This window comes from Herpailurus yagouaroundi, unplaced genomic scaffold, assembly GCF_014898765.1.
Source record: "Herpailurus yagouaroundi ecotype Mexico unplaced genomic scaffold, PumYag 100, whole genome shotgun sequence".
NCBI lineage: Eukaryota > Metazoa > Chordata > Mammalia > Carnivora > Felidae > Herpailurus > Herpailurus yagouaroundi.
In genome coordinates, this window is record NW_024412391.1 from 80,133,397 (window position 1) to 80,156,218 (window position 22,822).

Below are 22,822 nucleotides of genomic sequence, written 5' to 3' on the forward strand. Positions count from 1 at the left end.
TTCCATACTCTTCTATTTTGGGGAAGAGTTTGAGAAGAATTAATGTTACTTATTCTGTAAATGTTTAGTAGATTCATTAGTGAATCTGTCTGGTCCTGGACTTTTGTTTGTTGGGAAGTTTTTGATTATGGATTCAATCTCCTTACTAGTAATTGTCTGTTCAGATGTTCTACTTCTTCATGATTTAGTTTTGGTGAGTTGAATGTTTCCAGGAACTTATCTTTCTTTTAGGTTGTCTAATTTGTTGGTGTATAATTGTTTACAGTTCTCTTATGATCCTTTGTATTTCTGTGGTATCAGTTGTAATCCCTCTTCAACTCCAATTTTGAGTTCTTTTTTTTTCTTTCTTTCTTTTTTTGGGGAGAGGGGAGTCTAGCTAAAGGTTTGCCTGTTTCATTTATCTTTTCAAAAAGCCACTCTTGCTTTCATTGACTTTTCTACTGTCTTTTTAATCTCTATTTCATTTATTTCTGCTCTGATCTTTGTTATTTCCTTCATTCTGCTAACTTTGGGCTTAGTTTTTCTTTGTCTGCTTCTTTGAAGTGTAAGTTAGGTTGTTTACCTGAGATCTTTCTTGTTTCTTAATGTAAGCATTTATTGCTATGAATTTTTTTTTTGCACTGCTTTTTGCTGCATCTCATACATTTTGGTATGCTGTAATTCCATTTTCATTTGTCTCAAGATATTTTTAAATTTTTCTTTTGATCTTCTTGACCCACTGATTGTTATTTAATCTCCACACTTAAGAATTTTCTAATTTTCTCCTTGCAAATAATTTCTAGTATCAAAGCATTGTGGTAGAAAAAGTTGCTTGATATAATTTCAATCTTCTTAAATTTATTAAGACCTGTTTTGTGGCCTAACATATAATCTATCCTGGAGAATATTTTAGAGTATTTTGTGTGTGCTTGATAAGAATATGTATTCTTTGCTTTGGGATGGAATGTTCTGTAAATATCTGTTAAGTCCATCTAGCCTAGTGTGTCTTTGATTCAATATTTTCCTATTGATATTCCATCTGGATGCTCTATCCATTGTTGTAAGTGGGTTATTTAAGCCCTCTATTATTATTATTTTCTATTTCTTCCTTAAGGTCAGTTAATATTTGCTTTAAATATTTAGGTCCTCTTATGTTGGGAACATAGATATTTACCAACATTATATTCACTTTTTGGATTGACCCCTTTCTCATTATATAGTGACCTTTTCTGTCTCTTATTACAGTTTTTCCCCTAAAGCATATTTTGTCTGATATAAGTATAGCTAACCCTGCTTTCTTTTGGCTTCTACCTGTATGGAATATCTTTTCCATCCCCTCACATTCAGTCTGTGTGTGGTCTCAAAGCTAAAATCAGTCTCCTGTAGCCAGCATATAGTTGGATCTTATTTTTTTTATTCAATCAGCCACTCAATGTCATTTGATTGGAACACTTAGTCCATTTACATTTAAGGTAATTATTGATAGGTATGGACTTACTATTGCCATTTGTTAATTGTTTTCCAGCTATTTTTAATTCATTAGTCTGCTTTTTCTTAATTTTTATTCTTTTCCTTTGTGATTTAGTAACTTTCCATAGTGGTATGCTTAGATTCCTTTCTCTTTCTCTTTTGTGTATTTACTATACAGGTTTTTGCTTTGTTGGTACCACAAGGCTTACATAAAACATCTTATATTTGTAATAGTCTATTTTAATCTGATAATAACTTAGGTTTGAATATATACTAGAGAGCTCCACATTTTTACTCCCTCTACCCACGTTTTATGTTTTTGAATTTTTTTTTTCAACGTTTATTTATTTTTTTGGGACAGAGAGAGACAGAGCATGAACGGGGGAGGGGCAGAGAGAGAGGGAGACACAGAATCGGAAACAGGCTCCAGGCTCTGAGCCATCAGCCCAGAGCCTGACGCGGGGCTCGAACCCACGGACTGCGAGATCGTGACCTGGCTGAAGTCGGACGCTTAACCGACTGCGCCACCCAGGCGCCCCTATGTTTTTGATTTTACGATTCGCATCTTTTTATCTTGAGTAGCCCTTAACAAATTATTATATCATTATTTTTGCTACTTTTGTCTTTTAATATTCATTCTAGGTTTATAAATGATTTAACTACCATCACTACCATATTTCAGTATTCTGAATTTAACCATATACCTTCCTTCACCAATGAGATTTATATTTTCAAAGATTCTTCTGTTACTAATTAGTGCCCTTTTGCTTCAGCTTTCAAAATTTCCTTTAATATTTCTTGTAAGGCCTGCCTAGTGGTGCTGAACTCCTTCAGCTTTTTTTTTTTTATCTTTAAGTAGGCTCCATACCCAATGTGGGGTTTGAACTCACAACCCTGAGATCAAGAGTCTCACGCTGTACTGGCTGAGCCAGCAAGGCACCCCTAAACTCCTTCAGCTTTTGCTTGTCTGGAAAACTATCTCTGCTACTAAAACCAACTGCCAATTCTAATATGCTATAACAACCATCCTTTGCAGTTGTATACATTTTGACACCAAAACCTTACATATATGACAGCAATATCCTTACCACCTGTATACCTCACCAGATTAGACAGAGGAATGTCAATGTCCCTTGGTAATGTCACTAATAGTATTAGTCAGATAATATTTAATAAACCTCAATTAAATGATGCCTTTAGTGATCTTAAAATATATATAAGAAGTTTTAAAGGCTATTTTTAGAACATAAAGCAGATAGAGGTTCTGATAGCAGATACCATGCATGGAAGGAAGGAAAGTACTACAAATAATTAAAAGCAATTCATTTATCTACAGAAAAAAAGAGCTCTATGATGACACACTGTAAAGTGATTTATAGTATATTGACTGCAATTCTTCTAATGAAAAAGCAATTGTCCAAGTTTTCCCTGGAGAACACTCAGCAGCAACAATCCATGCACATGGGAAGTCATGAGTTAGAAAATGAGAACCAAATGAACTCACAGCTGGGAAAAGCCAACAATAATTAATTTAACACCAGCCATTTGTAGAGAACATGTATACATTTCAAAATTTCCCTTGAGAGAAAGAGGGTCATTGAAGGTTTGAGGCTACATACTTAACATCTTCAAAGAATGTTTAGTTAATAAGGTAATATGCTCCAAAGGTCTTACACTAAAATTATAACATTTTAGGACTAGAGGTTAGGATAAATAGTTGGTCAATACCATCACCTGAATTTCAATATTGTAACAAGTGTTTCTGAAACACACTGCCAAAGTGAGTTCATGTTGAACTTGAACAATATATTCCTCAACAGCAGCAAAGAGAAAACAACGTCATTAAAAGGGGCTTTATTCTGACTCATTGGCTAAGAAAATGGGAACAGTTTGAGATCTTCCACATTGTTTCATTTTAATGAGCAGCAAGAATTTTTCATGTCCTTATTAAAGTGGTTAATGTATTTCTCTAGTCTCATTATCACTGCCAGAGTGTACTCTGTTGTTTCATAACCAAGACAACTCCTTCGCGTTTCAGAGAAGATCAGAAAGTCAAATCTGGTTGCTCACATGTGGTTGTTAATAAAACTCCCACGGTGCTGCTTAAGGTGCCCATGGGGATTGTACAATTATTTATATTTTCTTATGGTTTTCTATAATTACTGTGATTGTATTTTCACAAAGTAAATGTATCTCCACCAATTAAAGCAGTGGTGGGTTAAGAATATTCATCAGACTTGTGTGAAAGGATATTGTTCTTAGGGTTTTGATCAAAGCACAGAAATTAAACTGCTCTTATCATGCATTCAACCCAAGTGTTGAATTAAAATGCTCAGCAACTTTGGAGTTTATTTGAGCAGATGTTAACTATTTATGAAAATAAACACGATACAGGACTTGCATTCATGATATGACTCTTTGTTGTATTAAAAGTGCTGGGAAAAAAATTACCACACAAATCTTGAGGGATACGGTTTATGGCGTATGACCGATTTGAACTGCTGTTAATTCAGGTCGATTTAAATTTTCAGAAGCATATAATTCTAAGAAATCTCATTTTGGCTTACATCTTTGCATCTTCTTATTTTACGTCACCTTTTTGTTTTCTGTGAAGGCTCTAGGACTAAGAAAGAATCTCCATAAAAACCAGCATTGGAGGCTATCAGATAGAAAACACGTAATATAACCTTTCATACTTTGCCATATAGAAATTTCATTCTATCTAGTTCCACAGTGCTTGCAGCAAAAGTGACCAGCTGCACTTCCATTCCATTAGCTGTCATTTTGATGCTAGAATTTTAGCCTGCTGTGTATGAGATGTGAGTTCCATGCACAATTCCCATCAAAGGTAATTGTCTGTGCAACGGTGTGTAAAATTTACCTCTCATTATGATAAGGTCACTGATGGGTCATTTATGATATGCTCTCTGGAGACAACTGCAGTGAAGAGCTTTCGGTGATATTCGTCTGGAGAAATTAAATTGGTCTGACCATGACTCCACAGAAAGTAAAACTCTCTTAGAAAATTATTCCTCAATCATGTTTAAAGTCCAAAAGGGACCCACAGAGGGGCAGTTTGCACACTGGTGCAGGCTATGGGTTTTGGAATAATGTAGACTTGGGTTTTAATCTAGAGTCCCTGAGCCTAGAAGCCCTACATAATCCGGCCTCTGCACAACTCTTGGTATCTATTCCTCACCTTTGCTCCCTCCCTCCCTGGGCTTCCTGATCCTTGAATATACCATGGTCACTCTCACTTCTGGAGTCTTTGCACTGTAAATTTTCCTAGTTGGAATGTTCTTCCATCAGATCATCATGTGGCTAGAATTTCCTTTTTCTTCTCTGTTCTAATCAGTGGACTATATCATATCCACCATCTGAACTATCTGAACATAGTCTCCTCCTTTGTACCTTAGGTAGCCGCCTCCCAACTCCAGTTAATCACTATTGTGTCATCCTACTGATGTTCTTGAAGTACTAATCACAGTCTTAAATTACTTATTTACTGATTACTGTATAATTAAGCTTGCATTTGCCTATGGGGGGTTAAATCTAAGATGGGTTAACTTGACTAGGATATCCCACAATCCTGAAACCCCAACAACATTAACTATATGAGTTACTGGTCCAACATTGCTTAATAAGATGGATTTAAAAGGATATCTTAGTTAATAAATTAAAGATGAAAAAACCTCCTGGACTTTATGTAAGACAGCATGAAAACATGAAAACAGAACTACTCATGAGAAGTAGTATTTTAATAAAATAGTCATTAGAGTGATTTCACATTTTACCATGATCGTGGTGGGCCTCCATGAAGGGAGAATATGGTAGTGACTTTAGTTATTAACACTTTTTAAAGAGGGGTTTTATACGTAACTGTGGGAAATAAAAATTTGAGATTAAAAACTATGGTGAAATTTTACATTTATTTAAATCTATCAGTATTTTGTTTTCAGTTCTGCTTCCCAAGATATCTTACCTGTAGACATAATAATGACTTTTGAAATGGTTCGTATTCAGTAAATATTTGTCAGCAAATGAGTAAGAGCTGGGTGAACCAGAAGATCATTCTTATGTTCCAATCCTTAATGTAAATTATAACAACAGCAGAGATGAAATTCTTACCAAAGTGTCCAGTCGTGGCCACAGTACGGCTGAACATTTCCAAGGTAGAATCCCAGAGACTGAGTGACCTCCACAAGATTGGTAAAGTCGAGGCTAATGCTGTTGAAAAGGACAGATGTCATGATAATCTCATCAATGGCCCATACATCTTCTCCCTGGGAAGAATGATACGGTTGCCACCATCTGAACTGGATTCCAAACTGTCTTGCATCATCTGGTAACTCTACGGAGATTATTCTAAAAATAAATAAATAAATAAAAGTAAAAATTCAGATTACTTTGGTATCTTAAAATACAAATGTTCACAACAGCATATTTTTTCTCGTAGTATAGCATTAAAAAAATAGTTCTCCCACTATTATAAACATTCTTCTGAGATTTCCAATTTCCTGTCTGACTCAAACAAAGTCTTCCAAACCCATCAAAAATGTGACTGCTTGCATTCATCTGCTTTCAGAAAAGCTAACTCAATAAAACACAGTTGTTGTCAAAGTGGCAGGATTTGTCTTAGTCTGAAAAAGGAGCTTGGGCATCTTGTTACACATATTACAGTTTGAGGCTGGTTGGAACTGCGGCCCTTCCTAATTCCTGTCAGTTGAACACAGTGTATGAGGTGACTTGCTGTGTCATGGTGGCCATGACAACAAACCTGTATGTGACAAATGGGGAAGAAAATTAAGAATAATATCTAATTTCCAGGAGCAATTACTGTACACAGCAGCAGGAACCATACATTAATTGCCACTGCAACGACATCTGCTTGAAAGCTCCATAAATCACATTCCATGCTGCTCACATCCATACACAAGGTGAGACATGAAGCAAATGGCAAATGGAACATTTGTCTCCATCAATGTACAATTAAACACCAGGAGAGGTGTTAGCAATAAACACATGCTAAAGGGACTGAGTCTTTTTCCTAGTGAGCAAAGGAAAGCTCCCTAAGACAGGTGACTAGTTGGGTAACTTAGAAACAAATTATTTAAAAACTTCAGTGTCTAAGGCTGGAATGAATTAGAAATTAGATTGATTTTCATATTTGTATTATGTTTCTTCTTATTGTGTCAAGAAATGTTAAAACCATGGAAATATAATTTCTTATGTAGAGTTATTAAAAATAATGCCTATTTTCTCTTTAAATAATTTGTATATGGAAATATGGGATAGAATAACATGATTTTCATCACTATTAATTATACAAATGACCAGTAAAAAACAGGCAGAATTTTTTGCAATGGGAGAAAATGTACTTTTTAAATAAGGAAAAATCATTATTCAAATATAGAAATATAAATTTAAAAACAGTGCTTAAATTAAAAAGACAGAGCAGTAATTTTTATGGTTTTTAAATACTTTTAAATACTTTTGGTCTTAAAAACTTTAAATCTGTGAATTTTTTTTACCCATGTGAATTTATTAGAAGGAAAGAATAAAATTTAAATTGAGTATTTTAGTAATTTTCACTTTAATTTCTAAATATTTTTATTAAATAGTCAAATAACTATATTTATTTATATTAACATACCAAATATGTAAATAAATTAATTAAACTATATTCAAACTGGTTCAATAATGAAAAAAATCATGCATTAATTTAATCATTTAATTTGATCATGTTATTAGAAAATTATAATTTTCCTTTATAATAGTTTTAAAAGCAATTACTATTCTCTGATGAAAATAAATATAATTTAAAAATAACAACTGAGGGGTGCCTGGGTGGCTCAGGTGGTTGACTGTTCAACTCTTGATTTCAGGTCAGGTCATGATCCTAGGGCTGTGGGATCAAGCCTTATGTCAGACTCTGTGCCAAGCATGGAGCCTGCTTGGGATTCTCTGTCTCTCTCTCTCTGTCTCTCTCTCTCTGTCTCTCTCTCTCTCTCCCCACCTCAGCCCCTTTCCCCAGCTTATATGTGTGCACTCTCTTTCTTTAAAAAAACCCAAAAACCAAAAAACTGAAAAGTAGAATTTTTCAGGCAACTTGAAAGTTTATTTTCCTTTATTTCCTTATTTTAGTGCATATACATACATGTGTGTGATAACAGTAATTGAAATGACCAATATTTTCCTTGGCAATGATATTAAGACTACAGGTCTGTAATCAGACTGTTGGGTTAAAGTCCCCACTCTGACACCTAATGGTTAACAACTTTGCAGCTGCAGGGAAGGTACTCAACTTCTATGTTCCTCAGCACCTTCATCTGTGAAGCTGGAATAATATCCTTATGCCAAAGTCAGATACACTTTTTGGTTTTTCACTATCATGTCTTAGCATCTAGAATAGTATCTGGCACATATCAAAAACTCAACAAATTCTTACTGCATAAATGAAATACACGTTGTCACTATACCCTGATAGAAATTTGAATACTGAGACACAAAAAGGTTGAATATTCTCTCTAATGTTAAGCAGCTTTTAAGTGGCAATGCCAGGAGCTGCACCTAGACAGCATGGCTCTCGAGCCTGTACTCTTAACAATTACTTCCTATCATGAGGTGGGGTGGGAATCTCTGTTTCCACCACTCTGCATATGGCATCAGCTCATTACAATACCTTTGGAACCATTTGATCAGAAGATTCCTGGATGGGAACCCAGGGATTTGGGTCAACTTTCTGTATTGTTCTTCCTTTTGGGGTAGATACTAAGCTCATACATTTTTGTAATCAAATACAGCAATCAAAACAAAAATAAAATAAAAATAGGCTTTATAAAAATTTTAGAATAAGACACAAGCCCTATAATTAAGACAAATCTAGAATAATTTTAGTTTCAGCAGTGATATAAAGCTTTACATTGAAAATGCCAATTAGTTCACGACGTTCTAGTCAGTTTGAATTAAAAGATTAACTTAGACAAATGTACAGGCTTTAAAATTTCTAAATAGAAAGCAGACAGGGGCGCCTGGGTGGCGCAGTCGGTTAAGCGTCCGACTTCAGCCAGGTCACGATCTCGCAGTCTGTGAGTTCGAGCCCCACGTCAGGCTCTGGGCGGATGGCTTGGAGCCTGTTTCCGATTCTGTGTCTCCCTCTCTCTCTGCCCCTCCCCCGTTCATGCTCTGTCTCTCTCTGTCCCAAAAATAAATAAAAACGTTGAGAAAAAAAAGAAAGCAGACAGAGTTCTTTTACTTACTGAGTGACTCATAGGGAAAAGAATTATTAGAAATTGGCTGGAAGTAACAGTGGTTAGCTAACTAGAATATCTAATTTGTGGGTCATACTTCATTTTGGAACAGCCATGGCAGGAAGGGACAATATGGAATTGACAGTAGTTACAGGCAGCAATTTAGACGGAAGAAAATACAGCAAATGGCTAAAGGCATCAAGATACATTTAACTCTCCTGTGAAGAATTTACATGGTTTGTATTATTTATCATGTAAAATATAATTTAGTATCCAGAATAGATCAAATTCTACTTCTGCCATGTCACTTTTATTAATATTTGTAAGAAAGAGGGGGATGGAGGAAGAGTCTCATGGGCAGACGTACATACAATTGAAAATAAAAGTGTTCTTGACACCTCTACCATGTTCTCTTTTTAAAAAAAATCTCCCCTCGGATCTTAATCTTTCAAGCTATGCACATACCTAGTTCTGAAAAGCCATGTTGATTCTGCTTAGAAGAAAAATGTTGCTGTCAAATGGCAGGCAAGATTAAATGCACCTTTGCAATAGCACATTTAATGTGTAATTATTTTTCATATCAACAAAGATTAATTAAATTTCATGATAAAGATTGATTATTGAATTTTGGACCTGTCCATCTTTGTTAGAAAAAATTGTGTTTTAGACCAAGTTAACTTAGGACAGTGATATTTTCGTCCTGCTTTCATTATTATCAACCTGCTTTTCATTTAATTGTCTTTTAATGTTTTCTATGCAGAGTCTGTGAAGTGTGTTTTTGGTATTCATATTGTCTACTGAGTGAGAAAGTTGAGGTTAGCCTTTCACTTACTTTTACAGGGAACACTCAACACATCTGATGTGTTCTTAAATTTTTATAATGTAAACAATTACAACTCATAACAGTTGTTAGCTATTTTCTCTGTTACATGCTACTTTCTTTTCTATGAAAATTAAATTTCTCATTTGTTTACAAACACTTAAATATAGGGACTGCTCTAGGCAACAATTTTCAGTATATAAAGTCTAGCATCAGTGCCCCTGTCTTTTTGCCACAGTGCCAATGCAAACCCCAATGCCCAAAACCCTTGCTCTCTTTCATATTTCCCTGTGATCAAAATGTACTTCCAGGAAGGCAAATGGTGTTAGTTCTTCACTAACTGTGAATGTAGCCATAGTGTTACCTCTTCTAGTGGTATTTAATTTTCCCATCCTCCTCTTGTGCAATTTTTTAAAGAATTTCAGTGAGTAGGTCAATACTGTCGTAGAAGGGGAGACGGCCCTCTGGGCATTGCTAAAAATGTACCACCAGTGGTGATTACTATTCTGACAACATCGAAGGATGCCTCTGCTTCAAGTAAAACTTAAATCTCACAATTGCAACTATAGATTATGAAATGTATAAGCTAAAGAAAAACAGAAGTGGCCTGAAGAAAGAACTTTAAAAATATCCTCACCCTTCAATCTTTGGCAGGGACTCTACATATTACATGCAAATTTTAAATACATACTTGTTATCAGGTTTTAGAATTATTGTCTCATATGATTTATTATAACATATTATAATGTATTGCTAACAAATAGTTGTTAACAGAGTTTATAATTTAGTGTCATATCAAAATCATATCTAATAGGCTGGAGTATAGTTGAATAAGGAAAATAGTGTTAACTATTTTTCTCTTTCCTAGGCATCAAAATATTTCCCTTAGATGTATATTTCAAAATATGAGAACAAATTTCTTCAAATTATCAGAAATCAGTAAGACAAATGAAATAGAAGAATGTGGCTTGCTAGTTTTTTATTACAAGACACATTAATCTTTGTCCTCACCATCTCTCAATGGAAAAATATCTGATCTACACCAGTTGACTGATGATTTCCCCAGGAAGGAGATATCACTCTAATCATTTTTCCAAATGCTTTCCAACGTACCTGGGCTCATGATAGTTGAGATATGAATAGTGCTCCAAGAGTTTCCAAGTTATCCCATTATCGTAAGAATAATGCAGTAAAACTCCTTCACCAGGCTGGTCAGGGGCTCTGCATGTGCTCAGAACAGACTTGCTCCCTAGCCTCAGTGTGAACTGGAGAAACCTAGATATGAATTGTCTGTAATTAGCGTATGCATAAACATTTGTATCATAATGTTCATTTTGGCTTATAAAGAATTTCAAACAAATTTAAATGAATTACTCAAAAGCTGCATGTTTCTACTCATCTCTTATAAAATGTAAGTAATTTCACTGTGAGATGTATGAATATGTGTAGAAGATGAGGTCAATGCACGTTTATATGCAGATATATCCATGCAAAACATGAGTATATATTTATACATACTTGTATACTATGCACTTGTGTACATACACTTAAAATGCCAATCATTCCTTTACTGCATTATTTATGAGGCACTGGGGGAAGGGAAGATGTAGAATAAATCTAATCAGCCTCTGCAAGCTGTCAAATAAATAAAACTACATAAATAATTAACTAGCCCTTGGCTTAAGAACACAGTTTTGATGCTAACATTTCATATGTTTAAAAACCAGTCAGTCATTAGTATCTTAAAGTCGTCAGTAAGCCTTTTAATTTATTAAAAACGAGGACAAATTAACCCTATAGCAACTAATTGTAAGCTCTCTCTAGATTAAAAATCGAAAGATGTACATATCAACAACAACAACAAAAGGAAAATAAATAGATCTAAATTCAGTCATTAGCATCTGGTTTCTATATGTATTCCACCCTGCCTTAACTCACCTGGACTGTGAGCTGTCAAGGAAAGACGTAATGAGCTGACGCCTTCCATCTTTGTTGAAAACCAGGGCCTTACCACTGGCCAAGACACCACAACCAAAGCTGACTTCAGCACCACGGATAGAGTAAAAGTTATGGTAAGAGGAGAGCCTGGAACTGCCGAAGCTTTCAGAAATAAACATTGGGAATGTCTGGGATGCCATCTCACAGGCTGGGCCAGAAAATCCAGGGTCACACCTGAAAGAGATATCACCAAATATTTTTTTTTAAAAAGAATCTTCTATTTTTCCTTTTTTAAAAATGTTTTTATTTATTTTTGAAGGGGAGAGAGAGACAGAGCATGAGTGGGGGAGGAACAGAGAGAGAGGGAGACACAGAATCTGAAGCAGGATCCAGGCTCTGAGCTGTCAGCACAGAGCCCAATGCAGGGCTCGAACCCACGAACTGTGAGATCATGACCTGAGCCGAAGTCGGACGCTTAACTGACTGAGCCACCCAGGCGCCCCAAGATATCACGAAATAATATCTTAAGCTGTTGGTCCTTACAGAAATCCATGAATCTAATTCAAGGAGGAGAAAGTCCAGGGGCCAGCATTTGATTGAATGGTAGGTGAGGCTCATTAGTCTCCGGAAAATACTGAAGCTGAAGACGTGATAAAGTCAATTGACTGAAATATTACAAAAGAATATAGTCTTTACACAGCCCTGCTATAAAAAGCTTGTGATTAAAACAATAATTCAGCACTCATCTTTAACCAATGCCAGTGATTCATCTGTGAATGCATCTACATCTGTGCACATTTCCAATGTAAAGTTTTTGTAAAAGTTGTATTATTACATATATAATTTTATTCATAATGATGTTCATTAAATTCATAAAAGATAAATAAAAAATACTTCCAAAGATATATAGAATAAATTTCCTCTAAGAACAAATGTAAAAATACACATTATGTTTGTGATAGAAATTATTTGAAATATTTGGAAAAGATTGGAAAATAAATCTATCTTTATTTCAAACTTAGGTTGACATTATAAAGGGAATGTGAACACTTTCACCTAGATAGATGTCCTTAGCAGAACTGTGTTGCCCCACAGTGGAATCCCAAATTAGTAGTGCTTCAAGAAAAAGAAGGACAAAACAAAATAAACCCCACACAACAACTTGTCTCCTACTATATATATATATATATATATATATATATATATATATATATATATTTAAAGTATTTTTTAAAATGTTTTTAATGTTTATTTATTTTTGAGACAGAGAGAGGTAGAGTGTGAGTGGGGAAGGGGCAGAGAGAAAGGGGGGCACAGAATCTGAAGCAGGCTCCAGGCTCTGAGCTATCAGCACAGAGCCTGATACGGGGCTCAAACTCACGGACTATGAGATCATGACCTGAGCTAAGGTCAGATGCTTAACCGACTGAGCCACCCAGGCGCCCCACCTTCTACTGTATTTATATTAGGACACTCATCACAGATAACTCACTAGTTGAATATCAGAAACCTCTTATATTTTAAGGCATTTACATATCAGGAATTAGTTTTAAATTCTTTATTTTCATTGTACTATTTCTTTTTCACTATATATATACTATGTCACCCATTATAAAATAAAATTGGTGTCTTTTTTTGGGTGGGGTAAGGAGTGTTCATCTAAGCATTCAAAACTTCCTAAAATTGGAAGCATTTATAAAGCAGTGTAGGACCAATGAAGTGATATTATGGCATAACTTTGAAAGCTACTTCTTCAGCACTGGTGTATCAAATGTGTATTGGATATTCTGAGGGAGAAGGTTTACAGTCATCATCATGTTATCAAGGAAGTTGGACCCTACTACAGCATGAAGTCTGAAGGTTGTCTTGGCATTAGGGATGGGATTGGGAAAGAAAAACAGTATCTATGGAGCATGTAAATAAGCCTCACACAGTTTGCTTCTTTCCAATGTTATCTCATTGATTTAAACTGTGAATAGCCAAGTAATTTCCAAGAAGGATAAACAAATTAGCTAAAGAAGACACATTTTGACATTGGAGAACCATATGTGGTTTACCATGGCATTTCAGGGCAAATGCATTTCTGTGTATCTTAAATGTGTCTTCTTAGGGCCACTGTTTGGACAGAAATTGGTGATCATTTAGAGAAGACTCACACTGGAGTCAGTTCCCATTTAGTGGTTTTGGAAGTGTACTTTTAATCAAAAGTTATATAATTGGGATAAAATGTTGATAAGGATTCCATTCATATATTTAAAAATACATTTGTAGTCTTTGTTTTGCAGTGAAATAGTAGGGTAACAGGAGATTTCAGGAATGGCATGAGGCTCTCCTGACTCTAAGTATATCCTCTGCAGGTTTTTCTACCCATCCTCAAGTGTAGCATTATGGTCACCTTGAATGTCAAGATAAAAGGATGCCTTCTGCCCTTCTCACTAAAACCTCTAACAGGGGTGGGCTTATCAGAATAAAGACTTATCAGTTTAGAAATCCAGGCCTGAGTATTGCACACAGGCAAAAACATGTCAGGCAGCAGGAGAGGTGGAATCCTGGTAGCAAATAATAGCAGTGATGAGGGGAGCAAAGTGAGAAGAGAAACAAAGCTGCAGGGGCCCCAAATTCAAGCATCTGTTTAAGAGAAATAAATGGTATCGAATATAAACTCCTTTTCTATGCAATTTTGCTCATGCTTGACAAAGCATATATTGCCGGAAAAGGATGTAGTAGTCACCAGGGCACCTGGGTGGCTCAGTCGGTTGAGCATGTGACTTCGGCTCAGGTCATGATCTCCCAGTTAGGGAGTTCAAGCCCGCATGGGGCTCTGTGCTGACAGCTCAGCGCCTGCAGCCTGCTTCGGATTGTGTGTGTGTGTGTGTGTGTGTGTGTGTGTGTGTGTGTGTCTCCCTCCCCTGCTCAGGTTTTGTCTCTTTCTCTCTCAAAAATAAACATTAAAAAAAATTTTTTTTAAAAAGGATGTAGTAGTCAAACAGCGCAGCCACAGATGAACAAAACCATTGAATATTATGTAAAATGTCATCAGAAATAGGGAAAAAAAACTCAGGTTATAACTGGTGAAAATATTCTGCAAAACCTTAGAAGGAGGAAAAGGCCATGATTGTTCAAAATGATGTATGGTGTTAAAAAAACAAACAAACAAACAAAAAACCAATGCCCAAAGGCATAACAGGGCCATTCAGATTTCTGTTTGCATCCATCATGAGTGACACAGGTGGTTGCCTTAATAAAACCACTGAATGCTAACAGGATATTGTACACAAAAAATGAAGTATGAAGTAGAATTACTGTAATTATAGATGGGTTTTTTAGAAATAGCACTTTTTTTTTTTTAGAAATAGCACTTTCTATTTTCATTAATAAAAGCAGTTGTCATTTCAGATAATTTGTTTTCAGAACTTTCAGGACAACTTTCAGGAATTATAAAGATGTCTGGCATTCTTGTGTTCATTTTATTTGAAATGCACTTAAGGAGAGGATGGCCTGGATATGGACAATAGATGAAGATAATAACTTGAGGAAAACACCAGATAATGCTTCACAGATCTAATGAGTCAGTCTTTTGGGGTAGGAGTTGGTGGTTTTATTCAAAAGCACAGAGACACATATTCACTGGTTTTTTAAATAATTTTTTTAAAGTTTATTTATTTATTTTGAGAAAGAGAGAGAGAGAGAGGAGGAGAGAAAGAGAGAGAAAGGGAAAGGGGCACAGAGACAGGGAGAAAGAATCCCAAGCAGGCTCTACACCATCAGCACAGAGCCCAACGTGGGGCTCGGACCCATGAACCATATCATGACCTGAGCCGAAATCAAGAGTTGGGTGCCTAACTGACTGAGCCACTAGGTGCTTCTTCACTTTTGGAATATGAATAGGAACTGTTCAATTCTTTAATACTTTCTATTGTGCAGAGTGACTTCTTTGTTAATTAAATTCACTGCAACATAGTTAAGAAGTTAACGTGACCCTCTACTCTCAGTGCTGACAAGTGTCTTGCCTCATACATATAATTTCCAAATGATCAGGCAGAAATTCCTTTTATGAGTTCTCCATTAATTAATTACTACTCTTTTTGTTTGGAGGACAAGAAGAGACAAACTAGATGATCAGTTGTTGAAAACTTAGCTGTACAACCAAGATTGTCTGTGGTTTTGGGAATCTCCCAAATATTTTATAATTAAATGTTAATATGGGAATGACATAATACATATGAATACCAATTCTCGTTATAAACATAACACAATGCTTCAGTGGTGACTAGATATTAACTATTTATATATAATTTCAGATTTCATATTCAACATCATTATCATGTAAAATACTTTATATATCATTTTGAAGACCCAAATGATTTTCAAAGGTAAGTAAGATTGCAGAATTATACTCAAAGATGAATTTTCTTATCAAACTGCTAAATTTGGCTCATTCCAGTTTCCTTTAGCCTTGGGTTTATGGGTCAGTAATGATTTTCATAATTCATTTACAAAGCATGCTAGGAATTTAAATATTGAAGCATATTCAATAGCTTCAATACATATTGAAGAAAGTAACCAAAGACAGAAAAGGCAGTCATCAAACTGTGAAGAATTCAAATTTGTTCACAAATTTACATGAGGTATGCTAAATTTATTTACAATTTAGCTTAATAGAAAAGTTATTTATTCATCAATTTCTACTTATAAAACACACTTAATGTTCTATTATGCTTAAATTCAATTTGGAGTATCCTACTTTGGCCTTCAAAAGACCTCAAAAGCCTAAAATGGAAATTAAAACAAGTTAAAATGACTTGTGGCTTCAATATATAAAGTACGTAATCAAAAAAAAGTATAATTATTATTTTAAAATGCTTACTTGCAACCATGTCGAGTGCACTGTCCTCTGCCAGAACAGAATTTGAGACACGATGGACCAATATAAACTGCAGGCAGAGAAAAAACAGCAAGTAAAAATAAGGCAAAACAAGTGGAAAAACCAAGAAAACATCAGCATGTGAATCAATTTTGTGAAGCAACCCCCATGAAATCTAGTCCATTAAATGCATGTTATACACAGGAATCCAGGGTGACATATAGAGCACTATGTGACAAGTTAAGTGCTTAGCTACAAATTTGCTGGAAATGTTTTAAGTTAATTCTTTCAAGATTTTAATGTTTCATAGCAAAAAAAAAAAAAAAAAAAGGCAAGAACATATGATTTGGGTTCCTTAATGGAGTCTCTTTGGCTAAAATGATTTCAGGAAGAATATTAGTGCTTCTGAGTTGAACGTTCTACAGTTTAATTTCTTTAGGTAGAACTAATTTTCAAAGGACCAATTTGATATATCATGAAATGGAGACAATATAATTTAATTAAAAACTATAACTAACTCTTCCTTAATCCATCTGCACTAGATGAGCCTATCTGCTAGAAACCAATAGCCCCCTGTACTTTTCTCTTAATAATCTTTATAATTTGCAGTATATGCTTGTGTAAATTTCTTTTCTTAAATAACATCTATCTATGCCAGTTGACCATAAGTTTGTGAGTGCGGAGTCACCACCTGATCCGCTTATTGTTACCTTGACAAGGCCCATCCCAGTACCTGATTCAGGATCTCAACTAACGTCATTAAATAAATAAATCCCAGGTTTTGCCTTCTAGGATAGTTGGTTGACACAACTGATGGGTTGGAATAAATGTCTCTTATGTTTATCAATAACCAATATAATGCATCTCCTTGCTATGGAAGGGGAAACACTGAAAGCCATAGTTTACACTATGAAGAGTTTAGCTCAATTCTTAAACTGCTTTGCAAGATAAAATGACAATTTACAAGGCTTGGAGACAGGGGTGACTTGGGAGAGGAGAGAACTGTCATTTCAAAAGTATATAAACTAGAAGCAAATATGTTCAGGAGACAGAAATTTTCTATGACAGGAATTATCTGCTAGATTTTAGGAGAGTGACAGTAATGATTTTGAAGTTGTTTCCTGTTCTGTGCGGCTCTATAACCCTTTACTGTCAATACAAATCCCAATTCCAATAAAGCCTTTGCTCACTTGAACAAAAAAACAACTATAACTTCCATTCTTATCTGGGAGAAATCTATAACATCTTGCAGATGATTGTTAAATATCCTTCTAAACATTAACCCATCCTTCCTGAAGTGGGAAGTTAAAATAAAATCTGTTGTACATTGTCTTCTCAGAAATGCATATCTTTTCCTAAATGGTGGGCTTGACTGATAACGATGTTATAAACCTAAATTCTAATCACTGGAATATCAAGAAAAGGATTCCTAATGGTTGAATGGTAGGCTCTGAGATACTCAGGCTCAAATATATTTATAGATATTAAGCCTCTTGATAATCAGCACAATGAATAACATAACAAAGTGTGAAAAGGGAACAAAACCAATGAGGAATTAGAGATGCAACAGTTGTTAAGACCTCACATGTTCAATTTTAGGCACAGATTTACCATCCATTATCGTCTTTTTTTCTGTCTTGTAATCATGCCAAAATAGTTACATGATTTCATTTTATTTTTATTTTTTTATTTGAGAGACAGAGAGAGAGAGAGCAAGCATGGGTATGGGAGAGGAGAGGGGGGTGGTGGGGGGAGAGAGAGAGAGAGAGAGAGAGAGAGAGAGAGAGAGAGAGAGAATCTCAAGCAGGCTCCATGCTCAGTGTGGAGCATAATGTGGGGCTGGATCCCATAACCCTGAGATCATGACCTGAGCCAAAATCAAGAGTCAAATGCTCAACCAACTGAGCCACCTAGGCATCCCTAAATGATTTCATTTTAAAATAAATTTCCCTGTGGCCTATGCTCCTACAAACACTTGTTCTCTGGAGCCAGTAATTCAAGTGTGATGCAAAGCAGGCCAGGAAAAACTCTTGGCTGAAGGAAACTGATGGTTGAGGAAGAGAGCAGATAGCAGGTTGAGTGGTTAAACTTTAACAGGCATCCCTAAATGATTTCATTTTAAAATAAATTTCCCTGTGGCCTATGCTCCTACAAACACAAATTCCTGTTTCACTTGGGAAACTCTGGATAAGTGATTTATCCTGTCTAAGCCTCAGTGTCCCTATTCTTTAAAGTGGGATAATAATCCTTGGAGGAAAGAGTAAATGAAATGTTCACGCTTAGCAGGCTGCCTGGAACCATACAGTTATGATCACCATGATATTGGGGTCAAGAATCCTTCCTGCTCCATCTGCCTTGCTGGGCTCCACTAGACAGCAAAGTGCTGAGAAATCAGGAAAGGGCTTCACTCTTCTGTAGCTTGGAAAAACCTACAGACTGTGTTCCCAGAACATGATTTTATGGCTGCAGAAGGATTTATTCTAAGTTCTGTAAGTGCTTCATTGCATTTTGCAGGGTCACTCTGGAGGCTGCCCTACAGTGTACCTATGTTCAAAAAGCTTCCACTGCAAAAAAAATTTCAACAATAAAACAAGACTCTTCAAGTCAGTGAAGAAAATTGCAATTAAGAATCGTGTCATCCTTCCCTGCAAACACTGGGGTCACTGGGATTCACAGCATGAGTAAGTTGATAGGTTCCTTTTTCCTATGAGTGTGGAAAGGTCAGCTTTGTTTTAACCCCTATTATTAATTTAATCAAGCTGAGAATATTATAAAGTGATTAACAAACATACTTTGCCCTAGGATTTTCTGTTCTGCTAGGAATTTCAGGATAATTCTGAAAATACTTTCTGTACACACTAGCAGGAAAAACATATCTAACAAAAGTAGGATATTGACCTCTTTTTTTGTCTATGTTTGTTTTCCTTGACATCCTTTTGGCATTCCATAGTGAAGTGGGAGAGATTTCAGAAGCACTCTTTGGCAAGTTGGCACACATTTCTCTGGGGAAAGACTGAGTGTATGTCCTCTTCAAGCCTCACGAAGAAGCCGGAGAGCAGGTCTTGTTTTTGTGAACACCTCACACATAGGATGATAACAGAATCGAGGCGATTCTGTCCCAAGTTCTGCATCTGACATACAGTGCTAACCATGCTCTTTTCATATATTCTTACCTTTTCTCATTCTACTCAAAACAAGATGGTGGGACCCTTTCTGACTTAGTAATTGCCTTGGTTAGGAAATTTAGATATTCTTTTCATAGGCTTGTATGTGCTTCACAGCACTCTTAATTTCCTCATTTGCTTTAGTATTGGTTTTTCGATTTCTTTGATTATTATCAAAGTAATATAAGTTCATTATAGGACCCGTAAAAGTATGACAGCAGGGGAAAAGTCACCCATATCCCACTATTCAGAGGTATATACTTATTCCCTAGAACTAGTGAACAGGCATTGTAATTCAAATGCTATGCAAAATGTTCTGCCAGTGGAGAAACTGTATTTTTAAAATTAATTAATTAATTTCTTTATTTATTCTGAGGGAGAGAGTGAGACAGAATAGGGGAGGGGCAGCGAGAGGAGAGAGAGAATGCTAAGCAGGCTCCTCACCACCAGCACAGAGCCCCAGTGTGGGGCTTGAGCTCTTGAACTATGACATCATGATCTGAGTCAAAATCAAGAGCCGTTCGCTTAATCGACTGAGTCACCCAGGCGCCCAAAACTTCTTTTAAACAAATTAACCCTTTAGATGGTTTTGCAAACATACTATGTTTATACCTATATAACTAATGTGGTCTTTGAAGTCCGGGCCTTTTATTGGTCTTCTCTGAATACAGAGTGTTTAAAGAATTTACATTGGCTCATCAGTAAGTTTTCTTGCCTGAAGTTATTCCTGAGTTTCAAGAATGTATTCCACTAAATGTGTATCAATTTTTAAATTATTCAAAGTAGCAAAAAGATTATTAAAACATGGAAAATCAGCATGAAAGAATGAGGTAGGCTTTTCCTACTTTATAAAATCGATCAAAGTCAGTGGCTATGCTAAGTTTGCTTAAGTATTGACATTTTGTCCCTCCTTCCCTCCCTTTCTACTTCCTTGTAGTATAACTTTTCAGTCAAATTGATATACTCTGAAAATAGGAAATCGATGACACTTCCTGTAATTAGAATTATTAAGAAAAACAGACTATTAATAACAAATATAAGAAATTGAGTCATGCATCCCAATATTAAAATATCTTCTCTCAGGTGCACCTGTTATAAGTGACATTGGCTTTAAAGTTATGCAAAAATGATCAACAATTCGCTTAAAAATTAATGATAACATAGGATATTTTATGTATATCTAAATTTTCTTGTTATACAGTTTTCTGAGAAGGAGGTAGAAGTTTCACTTCAGAACTTTCATTTGAGAGATGATGTTCCCTTAATGTGTGGTGTCTGCATCTAAAAGATAAGCTTTCCAGATGTTGTGGTAGTTACTAAGAGAAGAATGGCTCTTATTTTAATACATGCAGTATGGTAAGTATTTATGTTAATTTTGTGTAAAACATTCAAAGAAAATGTTAGGATATCCCCTGTCATCAACTGTGAATTTGAGTTTCAGGGCTTTTAAATTCTGTATGTTGAAACATTCTTGCATCTAATATTGCTGACTCTGCTGCCTTTTTTTTCTGATTGTGCATCCCTGGGCTTCTAACGGAATGCAAAGGAGAAAGGGAAGAAAGGGCGTTTAATGAATCGCAAGACCATGACTTAGAAATGTGATTAAGTCTGTGCCAACGAACAAAAGCACAGGAAGACTCTACATCAATGGCATGTGATTATGACAGGCATAAACTAACCATTATCAATTGCCCACATGTTTCCAAGGATTGGTCCCGTTTGTCTCCAGCGAATTCTGGTGTCCCTGGTTAGTGCTGCGTTAGGAAGGGGAATCGTTATTCGGTTCCACCTGCAAGAAATTTAGCACAAAACAGCTTCAAAACTACATTCACATCTTTTGAACCTATTTTACATGCTTTTGATGCTGTAGTTTCTGTATGCTTGGGACAGCACTAAAGTTTGGCAATAAAGTCTTTAAATTCACCTGTGGAGTTTGGCTACAGTTTTAAGACAAGCATATAACTTCTAAAAACATTCATATCACGCTAGAGTAATGGGTTTGTTCTTATTAGCAAGTGATATTTGTTTTGTTTTTAGATATTCCTTTAAGAAATTTTTACATCAATACTCAGACTTTAGATATTATTTGAGGATAAGCATCTGTGCAGACATGGGGCTGATTAGCATTGATTGCTTTCTATTTTTTGCTATTCCCTGGTCCTATGCACATTTAAATAGAGGCTAAGAAAGAAAATAATTCTCAACTTAATTTTGCCGTGCTTGGAAATATTTTTTTATTGGTTTATCCAGTGTTTACTCTGGAAGGTGGTAAGTATTTGGCAGTCATCTTTAATTCTCTGCACAGCCCTCAAAGGGGTGTATCATTGTCCTTAATTTACGTGGGAAAAGGGGAAAGTCAGGGAGGAAATATCATTACCCAAGTAGATGGCAGAACCAGGATTTGAACCTGGTTCAATTGCACAGCTTAACTTTCTTCCACCTCTCTATGCTGCATCTTACCCTAAGTAAGTAGTTTGGCAAGAAGCCCTTTGGCAATAACCATGGAATCACTACATAGAATTTAAACTTCTGTCTAAGTTTAAGTTATATATATCCAAAATATAAAAGCCAAGAGCATAAATGAATGAATAACCCTACAAATTGTGATCCTGCATCAGATTTACTGGTTACTGCCGTTTTTTTTGTTTGTTTGTTTGTTTGTTTGTTTGAATGAGATCCTTCCTAAATCACCTGAAGAAGAGAAAGCAGCTTCCTTACCTATTATGAAAAACTATTAGTCTCGAGCTTCTTGGTAGATTTTGAGTCACAACATGAATTCAAATCTCCTGATATCTCAGAGAATTTACTCACCCACTGTAGTTTTCGGAGGAGTAGATAGTGCTGTGGGGGAGGTGGGGTCCAGCACAGATCTCAGGTAAACACTCAGTGTGGAGGAGGGACCAGGAACGCCCATGGTTGGTGGAAAACTCCAGGCTGACACTGATAACACCAGAACAAGCACAACAAAAAAGGGCAAAGGTAACAAAATGAAATGACTCACCTCTGGCTAAGTACAGTAAACACCTGCAGAACTAGTGTAACAAATTTTAAGATGCTGTGTCCAAAATCCTTGTTCTCCCCTCCACTGAAGTCTGACCAGCCTTCAAAGGGCAAACGGTTCAATTACGGCTATAGAAATGAACTATCTTTTGAAGCCAACAAATGGTAGCTTGAGTCTGTGCTCTCCAATTTGATAGATGGCAAGGCAATTACCACGTCTCACACTGCCACCTCATCCTGTGAATGTGAGACTCAAAAAATTCTTAGAAAGGACACGAGCAACACTTCTGAGAAGTGAAACGCAGGAGTCATAGCTCTTGAAGTGTTAATTGATTTC

General features: G+C 35.8%; 1 protein-coding gene across 3 annotated transcripts in view; it reads right to left on the reverse strand.

Moving 5' to 3' along the window:
- RELN (reelin) overlaps nt 1-22,822 on the reverse strand; it is a 532,794-nt gene that overhangs the window by 154,405 nt on the left and 355,567 nt on the right. For all 3 annotated transcript variants that reach the window (XM_040472867.1, XM_040472866.1, XM_040472865.1), the window contains exons 15-20: nt 22,297-22,425; nt 21,165-21,274; nt 16,325-16,391; nt 11,458-11,691; nt 10,633-10,794; nt 5,578-5,814 (exon numbers count right to left, since the gene is read on the reverse strand). In XM_040472867.1, coding sequence (XP_040328801.1) covers nt 5,578-5,814; nt 10,633-10,794; nt 11,458-11,691; nt 16,325-16,391; nt 21,165-21,274; nt 22,297-22,425 — 939 coding nt within the window. The remainder of the gene's footprint in view (nt 1-5,577; nt 5,815-10,632; nt 10,795-11,457; nt 11,692-16,324; nt 16,392-21,164; nt 21,275-22,296; nt 22,426-22,822) is intronic.